We start from the raw sequence: 20,744 nt of genomic DNA, 5'->3' as shown, positions 1-20,744 counted from the left end.
CGGACACTCCACCTCCAAATTGAGGCTGCTCCAGAGTACAGGCCTTGGTGTAACACTCATTCCTTTGATGATAAACGTGAATCCAACCATCACCCCCGGTGAGACAAAACTGTGACTCGTCATTGCCAGTCCTGTCTGGTCCAGTGACGGTGGGTTTGTGCCCATAGGCGACGTTGTTGCCGGTGATGTCTGGTGAGGACCAGCCTTACAACAGGTCTACATGCCCATTGTGGACAGTCTGAGCACTGATGGAGGGATTGTGCATTCCTGGTGGATGGCAACAACAACTCGGGCAGTTGTTGTTGCCATCTTGTACCTGTCCCGCAGGTGTGATGTTCGGATGTACCGATCCTGTGCAGGTCTTGTTACACGTGGTCTGCTACTGCGAGGACGATCAGCTGTCCGCCCTGTCTCCCTGTAGCGCTGTCTTAGGCGTCTCACAGTACGGACATTGCAATGTATTGCCTTGGCCACATCTGCAGTCCTCATGCCTCCTTGCAGCATGCCTAAGGCATGTTCACGCAGATAAGCAGGGACCCTGGACTTCTTTCTTTTGAGGTTTTCAAAGTCAGTAGAAAGGCCTCTTTAGTGTCCTAAGTTTTCATAACTGTAACCTTAATTGCCTACCGTCTGTAAGGTGTTAGTGTCTTAACGTCCATTCCACAGGTGCATGTTCATTAATTGTTTATGGTTCATTGAACAAACATGGGAAACAGTGCTTAAACACTTTACAAGGAAGATCTGTGAAGTTATTTGGATTTTTACAGATCATCTTTGAAAGACAGGGTCCTGAAAAAGGGACTATTCTTTTTTTGCTGAGTTTAGAAATTGTACGATTTCGGGTGTGTTCGTGAATTCAATCTGGAGTGTCAGAGTGCGCTATGGGCATTCGTAAATCCAGAGCGTTGTCAGATTGTCCGTTCATAAATTCAGAGCATTGTCAGATTGTTCGTTCGTAATTTCAGAGCGTTTCGCTCTCGGAGTGTACACTGAACACTCTGGCCGAGGAGTAGGGCTGATCCGAGCGTTCTGACCTCACAACGGCAGTCAAGCACCCAAGCTAACTGGCTAACGTTGGCTAGCTACTTCCAGACACAAATGAGAGAACACCTCACTCTGAACGTTTTACTCACCCTAGGAGAGCTGGTTAGGCTGTTTTCATGTTATCCAGAGCGTTGGTGACTGTAACTGTGCGGCTGACAACAATTACATTTTTTATTTTTTTGCCAACGTTTACTGATACCGGCCATATTCAACGGGTGTTGAGCGTTCGTAAATTCAACAGTTATTATGCGCTCTGGCACACTCAGACGAGACGAGCGCTCTGAAATCAGAGTAGATAGCCAGAATTAACAATGTCCACTGAGAACGCACAATGACTATACCACTTAGCTAAGAATGACATGAATAATCAAGACAATAAACGTTGGGTAGTTAGTTAGATAGCATATAGTTAATACACTGCCTGGCAAGTTCGATGTATTATTAGCCAACCAAGGTTAGGTAACTAGCTAACATACCGGTACATGCTGTAATGCTATGCAGTTCGTAAGGATAGCGTAGCTAACAAATTGTCAGAGAAGATAACGTGTAGTGGGGGACCTTATTTGAAAAGTAATGAATTTATTACATTGCTCAACATTTTCTTAACATTCATCATAATTAGTTAAAGCAATGAATTTGTATCCGCTCTCGTCGGACTTTGGCTGCATATTTTCTGGCATTTTCTTCAAATCTGAAAACGTTGTGAAGCCACGCCCATTCTTCTTCTTCTATGATATCATGCTGGTCTGCAAACAATCGTTTAAGTGCATGTCGCCAACTACTGTGCTGCAAAGTACTACCATGAAAATACAATTCTAAACCAAATAAATCCCTCACTTCTACCGCACCCTCCCCCAAAACCCCTCCCCAACCCCATTAAACTTGATCTATATCATGCTGGAACACTCCACCCTTAGGATTGTTCAGCATGTCAATAACCATTTAAACAGTAACATGTGTTACCCCAAATATCTCTTTCGTCGTCTTCACAATAAACTTCAACCTGGCATTTCTGCTTTCCATAACCCGAGTCGTATTGATAACCCTACCAATAAAAGCTATGAAGTCAACTTTATTAATTATCAAAGTGTCCTTTGACATTGATGAGCACAAGATTTCTGAAAAGGCCTTGAAACCATGCCAGGACCATCAGAAGCACCAGCCCTGACAGCAGGTCCACTTACTACAGGTACATCCATGTAAGATCCATCAGTCTGACAGTATGTCCACTTACTACAGGTACATCCATGTAAAATCCAACGGTCTGACATTAGGTTCAGTTACTACAGGTACATTCATGTAAGATAAATTAGTCCACACTGTAGTTCTACCAGTCTGTTTTACGGCCTCTGCATACGATACATCATGACGGATCCTATATCTCCTAGCCTCTCTAGCCTCTCTCTGTACCTGACATCCACCAAATGCTGCACTGTGTTCTCCCCCACATCCCCCACATCCCCACATTCACATTGCTTCCACATTCACCGTAATCATGTGCTCCTCCACACTTGGAACATCTTTTCTTTCCTTTACATATGTTTGGGGAATCTCCCACATGCCTTTTGGCGAACACCAAACGTGTTTGCTTATTTTTTTCTTTAAGCAATGGCTTATTTCTGACCACTCTTCCGTAAAGCCCAGCTCTGTGGAGTTTAAGGCTTAAAGTGGTCCTATGGACAGATACTCCAATCTCCGCTATGGAACTTTGCAGCTCCTTCAGGGTTATCTTTGGTCTCTTTGTTGCCTCTCTGAATAATCCCCTCCTTGCCTGGTCTGTGAGTTTTGGTGGGCAGCTCTCTCTTGGCAGGTTTGTTTTGGTGCCATAATCTTTCCATTTTTTAATAATGGATTTAATGGTGCTCCGTGGGATGTTCAAAGTTTCGGATATTTAAAAAAACAACAACCCTGATCTGTACTTCTCCACAACTTTGTCCCTGAGCTGTTTGGAGAGCTCCTTGGTATTCATGGTGCCGCTTGCTTGGTGGTGCCCATTGCTTAGTGGTGTTGCAGACTCTGGGGCCTTTCAGAACAGGTGTATATATACTGAGATCATGTGACAGTTACATTGTACACAGGTGGACTTTATTTAACTAATTGTGTAACATCTGAAGGTAATTGGTTGCACCAGATCTTATTTAGGGGCTTTTTGGAATTTTTGGAAACAAGTAATTTTTTTCATTTCACTTCACCAATTTGGACTATTTTGTGTATGTCCATTTCATGAAATACAAATAAAAATCAATTTAAATTACAGGTTGTGTTGCAACTTAATAGGAAAAAATGCCAAGGGGGATGAATACTTTTGCAAGGCACTGTAAGCACTGTATGCTATTACCTGAAATCTTTCTTTAATGCCTTGTTTTCCTGTCTTTTTACGTACACTGAGGATACCAAACATTAGGAACACCTTTGCCCTCAGAACAGCCCCAATTTGTCAAGGCATGGACTCTACAAGGTGTCGAAAGCATTCTACAGTGATGCTGGCCCATGTTGACTCCAATGCTTCCCACAGTTGTGTCAAGTTGGCTGAATGTCATTTGGGTGGTGACCCATTCTTGATACATACGGGAAACTGTTGAGCGTGAAAAACCCAGCAGTATTGCAGTTTTGAACCGGTGCGCCTGTCACCTACTACCATACCCCGTTCAAAGGCACTTACATTTTTTCTCTTGCCCAATCACCCTCTGAATGACACACATACACAATCCATTGTCTCACAGCTTAAAAATATTTTTTTATCCTGTCTCCTCCCCTTCATCTACACTGATTGAAGTGGATTTAACATGTGACATCAATAAGGGATCATAGCTTTCACCTGGATTCACCTGGTCAGTCTATGTCATGGAAAGTGTTCTTAATGTTTTCTTAATGTTTTGCAGTACACTGTATATTGGAATTATTCTGTGAAATTGTGAAAATTACAAAAATGCCCCTTTAGTGTAGGAGCTGTTTTAAAAGGCCGACTGAAATGTCAGCCTGTTTTGGTGGGATGGAGTTTTGTCCCATCACCAGGCGGTAAATTAGTCAATAGAGTTCCTAACCTCTCTGCCAATTACAGCTAGCTTTAAGTTCACCTCTCCCCACTCAAACCACTCCCAGACAGTCCTAGCTAAATTCTTTCTTGTTTCTTTTGACCATTTGAATCGTAAACAATCACAGTAAGGTAATCAATTGTTACCCAGAAATGATTTGATGTTGAGATGAAAACGGCTGCGTTCGACCTTTAAAAAGTGTATTTCACACAAATGTCACAATACACTATACAGACGAGGACAAGAGGTAGCTAACCATTTCAACGACCGTTAGCACTCTCTCACCCTTTCTCTCGTTCGCTCACTCACTGTCTACAGTTTGATTTTCTAGTCTCTCTCTAACAATATACATGTTGCCAAAGCGTATTTAGGAGATTGAGTGATTCATTTACAATATTAACATAGTTAAAATAATAATAATCAATATTGTCAAAAGGACAGTCAGTAGCAACAATAATCAATGGTAAAAAATAATCATACAATGGAGAATAACAATGGCATAGAGGACATGTGCAGGTTGGTCTGTCAGACCAACAAATCCAAGATGGCGTAGCAGTCGGACGTGTCTTTGTCATGTCCTGTCCCGTGTAAATAGTCTTCGTATTTTTCGTGTACATTTCGTATATATTTTAATTTCACTTTCCATCTAGGAACTGAATATACATTCCTACATTCCGCCTCACCCAATGTGGTACGGACCTGCTATTTTTTTATACTTTAGAACCGTAACCCCAATCAGAAGCTAGCCAGATAACTAGCTACTAGCTAGTAGTCAGTTAGCCACTGCTGTGGTCTTCACCCTCAACTCGGACACAGCCAGCTTCAATACCGGGCCAATACCTGCCAGTCTGCAAGCGCGATATCAACCCAGAGCATATAGGACTGCTTTTTCTCTACCACATCACCGGATTCCTGACGCAAGCTCTGGACAATTACACCGTATCATCACAGCTAGCTAGCTGCAACCGAGTGGCTACTACTGGCTAACACCTCTGTCCCGAAGCAAGCACCAGTTAGCCTTGAGCTAGCCTCGAGCTAGGCCCATCTGCCGGCTAGCTGAAGAGGTCTACCAGCGAATTCTTGGGCTACAATACCAGCTACAAGCTAATTTAGCCATTTTTTTTTTTTTGCCGCTGCTAGTAGCGTTTACCTTCTGCACAGACACCAGCCCTGTTATTAGCCTGGATATTACTCACCAATTTACCAGCATCGGACTGTCTCTCGACAACAACGCCGGATTCCTGCCGTAATCCCTGAGCCACTACTTCTGATCCTCACAGCTAGCTTGCAGCTAGCGCTGCTAGCGCCACTGCCACGAAGCTAGCACCAGTTAGCAAACACAATTCTACAATTCACAACCTCTCTTTCGCCATCGCCATCTGGCTTGGATTCTCTGTCGACACGACCACGTCTGAGCAGACCCCCTCCGTCTGAGCAGACCACCCCCCGGGCTACTAACTTTAAACGCCGCGTGCTAGCTTAGTGGAGGCCTCCCTGCTCCATCTACGGCTGCCCCCTGGACACTATGATCACTTGGCTACATAGCTGATGCATGCTTGACTGTCCATTAATTCACGGTACTCCATTCTGTTTATTTGTGTTTTATCTGTCGGCTCTGTGCTTTAACTCAGGATCTGTGTGTAGTTAATCCGACCCTCTCTGCCTAGTCGTCGCCATTTTTACCTGTTGTTGCTGTGTTAGACTAGCACCCTGTTATTGCTGCTGTTATCTTACCTGTTGTTTTAGCTAGCTCTCCCAATCAAGACCTGCAATCACTTTATGCCTTATTGTATGTCTCTCTCAAATATCAATATGCCTTGCATACTGTTGTTCAGGCTAGTTATCATTATCATTGTTTTGGTTTGCAATGGACCCTGTAGTTCCACTCTCCGTACCTCTGATACCTCCTTGGTCCCACCCCCCACACATGCGGTGACCTCACCCATTGAGACCAGCATGTCCAGAGATACAACCTCTCTTATCATCACCCAGTGCCTGGGCTTGCCTCCGCTGTACCCACGCCCCACCATACCCCTGTCTGCACATTATGCCCAGAATCTATTCTACCACGCCCATAAATCTGCTCCTTTTATTCTTTGTCCCCAACGCTCTAGGCGACCAGTTTTGATAGCCTTTAGCCGCACCCTCATCCTACTACTCCTCTGTTCCTCGGGTGATGTGGAGGTAAACCCAGGCCCTGCATGTCCCCAGTCACCCTCATTTGTTGACTTCTGTGATCGAAAAAGCCTTGGCCTCATGCATGTCAACATCAGAAGCCTCCTCCCTAAGTTTGCCTTACTCACCGCTTTAGCACACTCTGCCAACCCTGATGTCCTTGCCGTGTCCGAATCCTGGCTTAGGAAGGCCACCAAAAATTCTGAGATTTCCATACCCAACTATAACACTTTCCGTCAAGATAGAACTGCCAAAGGGGGAGGAGTTGCAATCTACTGCAGAGATAGCCTGCAAAGTTCTGTCATACTTTCCAGGTCTATGCCCAAACAGTTCGAACTTCTAATTTTAAAAATTAATCTCTCCAGAAATAAGTCTCTCACTGTTGCCGCCTGCTACCGACCCCCCTCAGCTCCCAGCTGTGCCCTGGACACCATCTGTGAATTGATCGCTCCCCATCTAGCTTCAGAGTTTGTTCTGTTAGGTGACCTAAACTGGGATATGCTTAACACCCCGGCAGTCCTACAATCCAAGCTTGATGCCCTCAATCTCACACAAATCATCAAGGAACCCACCAGGTACAACCCTAAATCCGTAAACATGGGCACCCTAATAGACATTATCCTGACCAACCTGCCCTCCAAATACACCTCTGCTGTCTTCAATCAAGATCTCAGCGATCACTGCCTCATTGCCTGTATCCGCCACGGGTCCGCGGTCAAACGACCACCCCTCATCACTGTCAAACGCTCCCTAAAACACTTCTGCGAGCAGGCCTTTCTAATCGACCTGGCCCGGGTACCCTGGAAGGATATTGACCTCATCCCGTCAGTTGAGGATGCCTGGTCATTCTTTAAATGTTACTTCCTCACCATATTAGACAAGCATGCTCCGTTCAAAAAATGCAGAACCAAGAACAGATATAGCCCTTGGTTCACTCCAGACCTGACTGCCCTCGACCAGCACAAAAACATCCTGTGGCGAACTGCAATAGCATCGAAGAGCCCCCGCGATATGCAACTGTTCAGGGAAGTCAGGAACCAATACACGCAGTCAGTCAGGAAAGCAAAGGCCAGCTTTTTCAAGCAGAAATTTGCATCCTGTAGCTCTAACTCCAAAAAGTTCTGGGATACTGTAAAGTCCATGGAGAACAAGAGCACCTCCTCCCAGCTGCCCACTGCACTGAGGCTAGGTAACACGGTCACCACCGATAAATCCGTGATAATCGAAGACTTCAACAAGCATTTCTCAATGGCTGGCCATGCCTTCCTCCTGGCGACTCCAACCTTGGCCAACAGCCCCGCCCCCTCCGCTGCTACTCGCCCAAGCCTCCCCAGCTTCTCCTTTACCCAAATCCAGATAGCAGATGTTCTGAAAGAGCTGGAAAACCTGGACCCATACAAATCAGCTGGGCTTGACAATCTGGACCCCCTATTTCTGAAACTGTCCGCCGCCATTGTCGCACCCCCTATCACCAGCCTGTTCAACCTCTCCTTCGTATCATCTGAGATCCCCAAGGATTGGAAAGCTGCCGCGGTCATCCCCCTCTTCAAAGGGGGAGACACCCTGGACCCAAACTGTTACAGACCTATATCCATCCTGCCCTGCCTATCTAAGGTCTTCGAAAGCCAAGTCAACAAACAGATCACTGACCATCTCGAATCCCACCGTACCTTCTCCGCTGTGCAATCCGGTTTCCGAGCCGGTCACGGGTGCACCTCAGCCACGCTCAAGGTACTAAACGATATCATAACCGCCATCGATAAAAGACATTACTGTGCAGCCGTCTTCATCGACCTGGCCAAGGCTTTCGACTCTGTCAATCACCATATTCTTATCGGCAGACTCAGTAGCCTCGGTTTTTCTAATGACTGCCTTGCCTGGTTCACCAACTACTTTGCAGACAGAGTTCAGTGTGTCAAATCGGAGGGCATGTTGTCCGGTCCTCTGGCAGTCTCTATGGGGGTACCACAGGGTTCAATTCTAGGGCCGACTCTTTTCTCTGTATACATCAATGATGTTGCTCTTGCTGCGGGCGATTCCCTGATCCACCTCTACGCAGACGACACCATTCTATATACTTCCGGCCCTTCCTTGGACACTGTGCTATCTAACCTCCAAACGAGCTTCAATGCCATACAACACTCCTTCCGTGGCCTCCAACTGCTCTTAAACGCTAGTAAAACCAAATGCATGCTTTTCAACCGTTCGCTGCCTGCACCCGCACGCCCGACTAGCATCACCACCCTGGACGGTTCCGACCTAGAATATGTGGACATCTATAAGTACCTAGGTGTCTGGCTAGACTGCAAACTCTCCTTCCAGACTCATATCAAACATCTCCAATCCAAAATCAAATCAAGAATCGGCTTTCTATTCCGCAACAAAGCCTCCTTCACTCACGCCGCCAAATTTACCCTAGTACAACTGACTATCCTACCGATCCTCGACTTCGGCGATGTCATCTACAAAATAGCTTCCAACACTCTACTCAGCAAACTGGATGCAGTTTATCACAGTGCCATTCGTTTTGTTACTAAAGCACCTTATACGACCCACCACTGCGACCTGTATGCCCTAGTCGGCTGGCCCTCGCTACATGTTCGTCGTCAGACCCACTGGCTCCAGGTCATCTACAAGGCTATGCTAGGTAAAGTGCCGCCTTATCTCAGTTCACTGGTCACGATGGCTACACCCACCCGCAGCACGCGCTCCAGCAGGTGTATCTCACTGATCATCCCTAAAGCTAAAACCTCATTTGGACGCCTTTCCTTCCAGTTCTCTGCTGCCTGCGACTGGAACGAATTGCAAAAATCTCTGAAGTTGGAGACTTTTATCTCCCTCAACAACTTTAAAAATCTGCTATCCGAGCAGCTAACCGATCGCTGCAGCTGTACATAGTCCATCTGTAAACTACCCACCCAATTTACCTACCTCACCCCCCATACTGCTTTTATTTATTTACTTTTCTGCTCTTTTGCACACCAGTATCTCTTCTTGCACATGATCATCTGATGATTTATCACTCCAGTGTTAATCTGCTAAATTGTAATTATTCGATTTATTGCCTACCTCATGCCTTTTGCACACATTGTATATAGATTCTCTTTTTTTTTCTACCATGTTATTGACTTGTTTATTGTTTACTCCATGTGTAACTCTGTGTTGTCTGTTCACACTGCTATGCTTTATCTTGGCCAGGTTGCAGTTGCAAATGAGAACTTGTTCTCAACTAGCCTACCTGGTTAAATAAAGGTGAAATAAAAATAAAAATAAAAAGACACGGTCCCTCATCTTATTGCAGACAGCAATGTAGTGCGCTGCCAACCTACAGCTCTCTGTGTCTTCCCCCAACAGGACGGTAGCCTATTCTCATCCGAGAGGTCTCTGAAACCTTGAATAAGGGTTTCAAATTTGGGGAAATTACACTTTGAGATTGTTTTCTATGTTTTACATTTTGTCAGGAAATGCAGCTGTGTCTCAGGTCCTGCTGTGGTGCAGTGGTTGCACAGCCTTTCCTCTACAGGGAGCCATGTTTCCTGTGTCTACCGTTCTCAATGGCAAGGCTGTGCTCACTGAGCCTGTACTTTGTACAGGTTTTGATCAGTAACCATGGTCAAATAGTTTGCCATGGTTTACTGTTGATGTAGTGCCAGATAGCAATGCATTTTGCTTTATGCTTGTGTTTCCCAATAGGTAATATAGGTATGTTTTGACTGTGTTTTAATTTGGTTTATTCTGATTGATTGGATGTTCTGGTCCTGAGGCTTCAGTGTGTTCGAAGAACAGGTCTGTGAACTCAACCCCAGGATCAGTTGGATTAGGGGACTTTTTTCTTTGCTCAGTGTTTGGCATTGCAGAGCTTGGTAATGATATGAGAGGGGATCACTGTATTTTAGATGTTTCCAAAACTGAATTGTTCTTTTTTTAGTTTTTATTATTAGTGGATATTGGCCAAATTCTGCACTGCATGCATTGTTTGTATTTTTCCTCTGGACAAGTAGGAGAATATTACAGAACTCTGCATGCAGGGTTTCAATGGGGTTTGTCCCACTGGGTGAAATCTTGTTTTGCAAGTGGACTCCACACCTCGCTGCCATAAAGTGCAATTGGTTCAATGACACATTCAATTAGTTTAAGGTATTTCAATTTGAATTTGTTTTTTAATGTCGTAGAATGCCCTGCGCGCTTTCTCTCTCTGTTCATTCACTGCCTCATTTAGGTGTCCAGTTGAGCTTCTATTTAAACCTAAGTAATTGTAGTGATATATTTTGTACCAATTGATACCTTTGGTCAAATTCCCTGAGACCTGGATCTTCTCTGGAAAATCATTATTTTTGGGGTTTACTCCAAGGGCCCAGGTTTGGCAGTACCGCTCTAGCAGGTCCAGGTTCTGGTGTAGGCCATGTATTGTGGGTGACAGCAGGCACAGGTCATCTGTGAAGAGCAGGCATTTAACATTTGAATTGTGGAGACTAACACCAGGGGCTGAACATTTTTCTAGAATAGCGACCAATTCATTGATGTAAATATTGAAGCGCGAGCGGCTCAGAATGCAACCCTGGCGAAGGCCCCACCCCTGGTTAAAGAATTTGGTTATTTTCTTGCCAATTTTGATGCTGCACGTATTGCCAGTATTGCCATTGATTGAATTATGTCATATGTTTTACCAACCTACAACACTTTTAATAACTTTGTAGAACAGTCCTGTATGCCAAATAGAATCAAATGCTTTATGGAAGTCGACAAAGTAAGCGTAACTTTGGTGGACATGTTTATCTATCAGGTCGTGTAGGGTGTAAATATGATCGGTCATGCAATGTTTTGGTATAAATACAATTAGGCTTTTACTCAAGACATTGTGCTTTCCCCAGGTTAATGTTCACACAAATGCCTCTGTAAATGTTAGGGTCAAATTTGTCTCCGTTCTTAAAGATTGGGGTTATGAGTACTTGATTACAGATGAACCTACACTCAGGATCAAATGAAACAGTTTTAGCCAATAAAATTTTTGCACTAGTGAATTTGAGCATCTCATTTAGGAAACCATCAGGTCCGCATGCTTCTTCAATTTGAGGGCCTGAAGTTTCTAATAATGAGTGTATGTGGTATCTAGAAAGTTTTTGTGTTTGGATTTTTTGGTTACTGGTTGCCTTCTGGTATTCTTCTGTGCTGTTTTGGGCCCATCTGTATGAATTTCTGAAGTTGCACAGCTTTCTGGGCTGTGAATGTGTGGTTGTTTCCAAGTCTGTACTTTTGAGGAACAAGGTCATTTGTCCGTGGTCAGACAGAGTTGTTAGTGGCTTGATGGTGAATTAGCTAAGAGAGAAAGGGTCAATGTCTGTAATCATATAGTCTACTGTGCTGTGGCCAAGAGGTGAGTAATAGGTGAATATCCCCAAAGAGTCCCCCCGTAACCTACCATTAACAAAGTACAGACTCAGGCTTTGACAGAGCTGCAACAAATCCCTTCCGTTTTTGTTGATGGTGCTGTCACTGTTGTTTCTATGGGGCAGATTAAGACAGAAACAGTATGACCTGTAATAAAGCTGTCCCCTCGTGTGGTCGTTAGGTCAGATAGTGTGCCTGTGAGCGCATGTGTGTCCCCACAGATCAGCACATTTCCCTGTGCCTGGAAATGGCATCTCCTCCTCAATGGTGGGGAATATCTCCTCTGAGTAATATGGGATTCTGAGGGGGGGATATATATTGCACAAAGTAACGCATCTTTTTCTGTCAGTACAAGTTACTTTTTCAGTTTGAACCATATGTCATATGGCCATTTTGAGGCGATCAATTAGATTTTGTAGTTTGGGTTTGTGCCAAATGATCAATACTCCAGAGTCTCTACCTCTATTGACAGATCTGTGTTTCTGTGACGGCACAATTACCTCTCTGTAGCCTGTGGGACAGGGAGTGACAATGTCAGCCTTACACCATGTCTCCTGCAGAATGATGACATCAACAACTTTTCAGTGGTAAACTCTTCAGTCCAAAGATTGACAAGTTTAGGCCCTGAATGTTTCACATGCTAACTGATAGTGATTTCACGTAGCAATTAAGAAAGAATAGCACAGTAAAAAATACAGTAACTGCTAAGTTGTTAGGAGTGAGATAAACAATGGATAACTGACAAGAGAATTAGGTTCTCAATGTTCATAAACCCAATTCAATTAACTACTCGGTCTGCGACCCAGAATTTATAAGATACTGGTTAAATGAATCAGACGGAGGCCCAGCTACGATCGTCAAAATGTTTATTCACGAGAGCGCTAATTAGTTGTACAAAACCATTCATTTTATACTAGCTTCTTACGCACATACTTTCACGCACAAACATTAGGTATCCTACGCACACACTGTCCCACTACCCAGCCGACAAAGATTAGGGACCGTGAGAAGCACTCCCTGTCCTTTCCCAAATCTCTCAGTGGCCCCTAGCCACGGTCGGCACCGAATCTTGCTCAGACTGTCTGTGTTTAAGACACTTTAGAGACATATTGTTATATTGTTTTACCCTAATTCTGACTAAAACTACACACATCATTTCTTATAATTTTCCTGATTAAGACTACACGCATCATTAATAATAATTTGATGATTCTAATTGTATTTCATTGATGATTCTAATCAATTACATACAGTTATATAGTTTCAGGGTGGAACATTCTAATCATTCATTTAAACATATAAATTCCATCCACAATAACAGCAAACGTGTTCTCTTTTTCTTTTTTCCTTCTTTCTATTGAACAAGTAAACTCTTAGTATAGCAGTGTATGCGTGTGCGTTGAGTGGAGTTTAGTGCAGATATACTGGAGGAGCTGTTTAATCTCACTCAATCCTCCAGAGTTCTCCTTTCCTCTGAGGGCCTCAGCGTAGCTGCGCTGGTCCTGCTGTTGGGCCCCGTGGAGGGTGGCCAGATCTGGGCCGGGGGGGCTGCCTTTCTGGTCTGGTAGAGGTGGTGGTCTGGTGTGGGGCAGTAGGCTGGGCCCGGTCCAGTCTGGCTGTGCCGATGGAAGTGGTGATGCTCTGGTGGTGGGTAGGGCCTGTGGGGTGCGCTGGGTCTGGTGTGGAATTGAGGGGGCTTGGGGCTCCTTGGTGGTCTGGTAGGGGTCTCTGGGTGGTCCTCTGTCCAGTAAGACGTGGGGTGTTTGTCTACCAAGTGCCCCTAACCATTCTGTTTCTCTCTGTCTTCTCTCCCTGTGATGATCTGCCTGGCTATTTCACTTCCTAACCATTCTTTTTCTCTTCTCTCTCTCTCTCCAGTTTGATGTCGGGGCTAGCAGCCTTGGATGCCAAGTGTTCCAGCCGCCTGGGCATCATGACCGTCTCCTACTACCTGTGGACCACCTTTGTGGCGGTGGTGGTGGGCATCCTCATGGTTACCATCATCCACCCAGGGGGCGCCGCCCAGAAGGAGGACAACGAGGACAGCGGCAAGCCAATCATGAGCTCCGCTGATGCCCTGCTTGATCTGATTCGGTAAGAGACAGGAAGAAGATCATTACATTGACCTTTGACCTTTGTTGTTGCGTGTCCTACTGAATTGAATCGTTCTAAAATCAGCCTACAGGGAAGGTTCAATTGTTCAAGGGTTCCAATGTTGAGGGGTTATATTTGTCACGTTTACAATAAACATTTGTTTCTCCAGTGCAAAACATATTCTAGACAGGAATATTGCTATTACTTTGCCAGTTCCTCTTCAAGCCTCTGTACTCTGTGACTGTTGACATGCTAAAGGCTTTGCTGTTCAATAAATCAAATGTATTTACATAGTGACTTTTATAAAAGCAACATTTCTTACAAGGGTTTTACACAGTAACCTGGCAACTGCAGATTCCCAAGACTCTCTAGACCTCACTCAGTAAGAGACCTCCCCTTCATAAGAATTTGTTTGAGGCAGGCTTTAGAAAAATGATTTGATATGATAAATGATAAAACCATGCGTGTGTCCGTGAGTGTGTGCGTGCATGTGTGCATGTGCGTTCCGTGTGGAGATTGTAGCAGGCAGCTAAGAGGCTTCCAGCTCTTAGCTTCACCTCTTCAGTTAACAACAACAATCCTCAGCAGAGCCTTGGAATATAATTACCATTGGTTCCTATGGATAGGGTGCCATTTGGGATGTAGGCCATTTAGCAAATAACCATGGCCCTCAAAATGCCTTATGCACTCCAAGATCTTAAGCACAAGAAATGTGTAAGATATAGTGCTAAGTGGATTCGTAACATATCGTCCAAATTTTTTTATAAAAAATTGAAGGACGTAACAAATCATTCGAAATGGATGACGCCGTACACAATTTGATGACGTAGTACACAAAAAACGGGGACCACTTTTGGCTTGTGAACACCACTTTCAAAACTACTGGCTGAAATTATGCAAAAGTTCGAGAGTGCATCTTTGATGCGTTATTAAAAATTATTAAAAAAGCAGCATTTTTTATCTCTTTGTTTGTTCTCTTTTCCATCCAATGCCACCGTGTCAACGCTCCAGCTAATGGATCATTAGTGTTTCCTATATACAGTTGAAGTCAGAAGTTTACATACACTTAGGTTGGAGTCATTAAAACTCGTTTTTTAACCTCTCCGCAAATTTCTTGTTAACAAACTATAGTTTTGGCATGTTGGTTAGGACATCTAGTTTGTGCATGACAAGTAATTTTTCTAAAAATTGTTTACAGACAGATTATTTCACTTATAATTCACTGTATCACAATTCCAGTGGGTCATCTGTACAAACAATAGTATGCAAGTATAAACACCATGGGACCACGCAGCCATCATACCGCTCAGGAAGGATACGCGTTCTGTCTCCTAGAGATGAACGTACTTTGGTGCGAAAAGTGCAAATCAACCCCAGAACAACAGCAACGGACCTTGTGAAGATGCTGGAGGAAACAGGTACAAAAGTATCTATAGTCACAATAAAACGAGTCCTATATCGCCATAACTGCAAAAATCACTAAAGCTGGAGATTCTTACCTCCCTCACTAGCTTTAAGCACCAGCTGTCAGAGCAGTTCACTGATCACTGCACCTGTACATAGCCCATCTGTAAATAGCCCATCCAATCTACCTCATCCCCATACTGTATTTATTTATCTTGCTCCTTTGCACCCCAGTATCTCTACTTGCACATTCATCTTCTGCACATTCTACCATTCCAGTGTTTAAATGCTATATTGTAATTACTTCGCCACCATGGCCTATGTATTGCCTTACCTCCCTTATCCTACCTCATTTGTACATGCTGTATATCGACTTTCCTACTGAATTATTGATTGTATGTTTGTTTATTCCATGTGTAACTCTGTGTTGTTGTATGTGTCGAACTGCTTTGCTTTATCTTGGCCAGGTCGCAGTTGCAAATGAGAACTTGTTCTCAACTAGCCTACCTGGTTAAATAAAGGTGAAATATATATATATTTTTAAATAACCTGAAAGGCCGCTCAGCAAGGAAGAAGCCACTGCTCCAAACCCGCCATAAAATAGCCAGACTACGGTTTGCAACTGCACATGGGGACAAAGATTGTACTTTTTGGAGAAATGTCCTCTGGTCTGATGAAACAAAAATAGAACTGTTTGGCCATAATGATCATTGTTATGTTTGGAGGAAGAAGGGGGACGCTTGCAAGCCGAAGAACACCATCCCAACCGTGAAGCACGGGGGTGGCAGCATCATGTTGTGGGGGTGCTTTGCTGCAAGAGGGACTGGTGCACTTCACAAAATAGATGGCATCTTGAAGATGAAAATTACGTGGATATATTGAAGCAACATCTCAAGACATCAGTCAGGAAGTTAAAGCTTGGTCGCAAATGGGTCTTCCAAATGGACAATGACCCCAAACATACTTCCAAAGTTGTGTCAAAATGGCTTAAATGTTTTTGGCTAAGGTGTATGTAAACTTCCGACTTCAACTTTATGACCACCTCTGTCGCCTCAGTTCAACCCAATCATGTACATAGAAAACATATAATGTCTCTGGTTCAACCTCTGTTCACCATCACTGCAGAGAGGATAAATCATTTGGTACTGTAGCTTCCCAAGACAACATTTAACCCAGACCAATCCTTTTCACATTTCTCCGGTGAGAGTTTTGAACTGTTTAATTCAACTGTGCCATAGATATTTTGGTAATATTTGAAAAAATATTTGGAAATATAAGGCCAGGGCCTATATTTGGAAAATATTAAGCTATGAACTGCTTAACTGACAATATAACTGCTCTTTTAAAGCTAAGGTTCGCGATAGGCAAAACTGCACCACTGGCTGCCCCCAGCTGCGTTTGTTACTGTTTTTGTTCTGAGGAATTTAGTATCCAGCATCGTGGTATAATTATAATTTTTTTGTACATACTCTGATGTTCTACCGTGCGTGCAAATCTCCAGCGTTTGGTTGTCTCTCACCCAGCCACCCTGGTGGTTAACCATGTGTGCTGTGTCATGTGCCGTCTCAGTCTCACAGAGAGTGTGTGTGTGTGCATGCATGTGTGTTTCAGTGACACGAACACGCACAGGATGTAAAGCCTAATGCCTCCTCTGTCAGTGGGTCACAGCTAAGCGAATTAACCAGGTGAGGGATGGAGGGTGGGGTTAGGGTTAGGGTTAGACACAGGGACATGCTAGACTGGCTCAGAGCATCACAGTGTGTATGACCATAACAGTCGGTCAGTGGGCCACTGTCACATGCACATGCACACAGGCCTATGGCCCTACACAGCTCCCAGTCACAGGCCTGTGACCCTTACCTACACACAGGGACATCTCTTAGGGAGGCTTTACTACACAGACAAATGCACTTTATTATTACTTTATTATAGCTTAGTATTAATGATTAACAAACATTTACCATATGTTATAGTAGACGTAATAAATAAAAAAAGACAGTAAGTTGGCATACGTGTTTGTTCACAAACGTGTACATTTTTGACCTTGTCATGGGCTGTCCTGCATCAGAAAATTGTAACGGGTAATCAGATTTATGACGTGAAAAAGTGTATGTTAAGCCAGACTGAGGGATTCTGTGGCCCTTACCTACACACAGAGTCCTCATGTGAGAGACTCTACTCAGACAATGGCACTTTATTACTACATTATTACTATTAAGTGTAACTGATTACGGAAGACTGACTATCTTTTATTGTCATTGTGTAAGTACAGGTGGTACTCATTCAGGTGTATTTTGATTAGAGCTGAGCATGTGCATTAGCCTGTTACATGCTGTTAAACACAGGGAACTGATGCAGAGGGTAACCGCACAATTATTTATGGGGTCTTTTTCAACTTGAGAAATGATCAAATGAAAAGTGAGCGCTAAGCCCTTTGACATTTTGAAAATGTGTTGGGGAAAGGACCCGTGTTCAACCAGGGTTGAAGTCAATTCCATTTCAATTCTCGTTCATTCTGGAAGTACACTGAAATTCCAGTTACAATTCACTTGAATGCTTTTCAATAAGGAACTTGTGGAATTGTGATCGACCCCAACCCTGGTATCTACCTAGGCAGCAGCTATGGCACACGAACGTGAGGACAGGAGGAGTGATCCTGCCTGTCCTTGTTGTTGCTGTGTGGGTTTTTTTTTATCCCAGAGGACAGCTGTGCTCAGGATTTACCCTAAAGCTTTCGAGCCTCCCTCCCTCCCTGCCTTCATCTATCATGCCAGTGTATATACGCGCTTATGTTGGCGCGCCTCTTTTTGTGCGTGTTGGTGCGAGGTGTATGCGTGCGTCTGCGTGTCCAAGTATGTGTGTGCTTACGGCCGTGCGCTTGTGTGTGTGTGTGTGTGTGTGTGTGTGTGTGTTTTAATGTGATGTGTGTATGAACGTGTGTAATGGTGTGGGTGTAATTAGTGGCATTGAGGTCAGTGTTTCGTTCTGATCCACACTGGGTTTGATTATCGGAGTGGTTTATTGGCATGCTCGACTCTCACAGAGGACCGGAACGGATGACTTAGTAATGGAATCGACTGTAAATCAAGTCATATTCAATTCCAATTTATTGGTCACCTACACAGTTTACAGGCATGACCTGGTGATTAAATATACTGCACTTCAATACTCTATTTCAGTATTTTTATTTTAAATAATCATTTTTTGTTTTTTTCTTAAAACCATCAATCAACAAATGAATCACATTATATTTATACAGTGAATTTTACAAATGTTTAGCGAGCATGTTGTTTATTATTGCACTATATACATATATCTTTTTAAATGTTTATTGAATCATTATTTAACTAGGCAAGTCAGTTAAGAACAAATTCTTATTTACAATGACGGCCTACCACGGCCAAACCCTAACCTGGACGACGCTGGGCCAATTGTGCGACGCCCTATGGGACTCCCAATCGCGGCCGGTTGTGATACAGCCTGGAATCGAACCAGGGTCTGTAGTGATGCCTCTAGCACTGGCCATATGTTTGCATTTCAAATAGCGACGCTCATCCCGAGCTCGCACCTCCAGCCCTGGGAGGGACATTCCCGCAAAGTACAGATTCCATTTGTCTCCTGGTGCCTTCCAAGGCTGAAAGTGATTAAAACTGGACCTGAGGTTGTGAATGTAATTATGTGAATTAAATTGTTGCGCTTGGATTGTTTCAAGAGCTGTATATTAAGTATGTTCAGAGACACCGGGTCAAAATTGTATATTGGGTTGACCGGCACATTCCTGTTGTCTGGTCATAACATTCAAACGGTCAGAGTCTCCTTTGGTTTAACTGAGAACTTGTTTTGCAAGCTCCATTAAAAGACGCGTGTATTTCTTATCAGTTGAGAGTCATTTACTCTGTCTTATACTGTCATGTATAATGTATTTTTTTGTACAAAGTAATTGTTTGAGTGTCAATTAATTGGTGACTAATAAATCGTTGATTAGTTGATTTGAGTAAATGCATTCCTCGTTTAAAGAGTAACTCTTTTGATTGACTATACGTTCATAATTTAGTAGGTCTATTGGTAAATGTTATTTACACTATACACATAGCATTAGGCGTAGGTTTTAACTTTACATCTCTGGCTAAGATAGACCTAAATTAAAGCTTGGACTGTGGTTGCTATAAACAACTCATAAGTCCTATAAGCCACTTAATAATCACAATAAGCTATCTTAGAACACATATAGATACAGTACCAAGTGGTGACGTGCAGACTCTCAAGCAGGCTAGACCCTTCGGTATACAGTACCAGTCAAAAGTTTGGACATACCTACTCATTCAAGGGTTTTTCTTTATTTTTACTATTTTCCACTTTGTAGAATAATAATGAAGACATCAAAACGATAAAATAACACATATGGAATCATGTAGTAACCCAAAAAGTGTTTAACAAATCAAAATACATTTTAGATTCTTCAAAGTAGCCACCTTTTTCCTTGATGAATGCTTTAGACACTCTTGGCATTGCTACTACTATGTGTTCTACTGAAAATGCTACTACTGTACACATTGTGTACAACGTTTCTGGTTATCCACAAGATGATGTGAAAGAGAGAAGTGGTGTACAAAAAAAGGTTATAAATAAAGTGTAAAGCTTTTGGATGCGGTCAAGTTCTCTGACTCCTCATTTGGAACATTCTGTGCTTCCATGTCTGTTATTGGAAAGTCACAGATTTGAACATCACATGAAAAAGTTTGATTGAAAAATTGTGAATCATGCTTTTTCAGTTATTTCAACACTTTAATTTCTGAAACCTGTCAGCCGGCTACAGAGTTGAACACTTTTCTATATTCTTCCCTTCCAGAAACATGTTCCCAGCCAACTTGGTCCAAGCAACTTTCCAACAGGTGAGCAGTATGACATTATCATACTGTATGTAGTAGAAATGTAGCCGTTTCCATTTTAGTTTCCTAAAGAGTTTTAGGACGAGTGCCAAAGCATGAAATGCCGATAATAGGAGATTCATGAGATTATTTGAATGGAAGTCTGTATGTTTGAAATACAAATTCACCAAATTATGGGTGACCGTTGACCGGAATGCATTCAGTACAGTATATTTAACTAATTCCGACTCTTTTTCACACACGTACCATCATCATGCTTAGCTTGTATATCTATCTACACATAACATGTTAGATACTTCAGTATGATATTAATGTATATATTGTATATACACTGAGTGTACAAAACATTATGAACTCTCTTTCCATGACATAGACTGACCAGGTGAATTTAGGTGAAAGCTATGATCCCTTATTGATGACTCTTGTTAAATCCACTTCAATTAGTGTAGATGAAGGGGAGGAGACGGGTTAAAGAAGGATTTTTAAGCCTTGAGACAATTGAGGCATTGATCGTGTATGTGTACCATTCAGAGGGTGAATGGGCAAGACAAAAGTTTTAAGTAAGTGCCTTTGAAAAGGGTACGGTAGTAGGTGCCAGGCGCACTAGTTTGTGTCAAGAACTGCAACGCTGCTGGGGTTTTCACGCTCAGCAGTTTCCCGTGTGTTTCAAGAATGGTCCATCACCCAAGGACATCCAGCCAATTTGACACAACTG

At 43.2% G+C, this 20,744-nt stretch overlaps 1 protein-coding gene across 1 annotated transcript in view; it reads left to right on the top strand.

Annotated features, from left to right (window-relative positions):
• LOC139560157 (excitatory amino acid transporter 5-like) overlaps window positions 1-20,744 on the top strand; it is a 78,559-nt gene that overhangs the window by 38,767 nt on the left and 19,048 nt on the right. The window contains exons 3-4 of the mRNA XM_071376702.1: window positions 13,521-13,736; window positions 19,990-20,032. Coding sequence (XP_071232803.1) covers window positions 13,521-13,736; window positions 19,990-20,032 — 259 coding nt within the window. The remainder of the gene's footprint in view (window positions 1-13,520; window positions 13,737-19,989; window positions 20,033-20,744) is intronic.

This window comes from Salvelinus alpinus, chromosome 30 (assembly GCF_045679555.1).
Source record: "Salvelinus alpinus chromosome 30, SLU_Salpinus.1, whole genome shotgun sequence".
Taxonomy (NCBI): Eukaryota; Metazoa; Chordata; class Actinopteri; order Salmoniformes; family Salmonidae; genus Salvelinus; species Salvelinus alpinus.
This window is presented reverse-complemented; position numbering and strand designations above follow the sequence as displayed.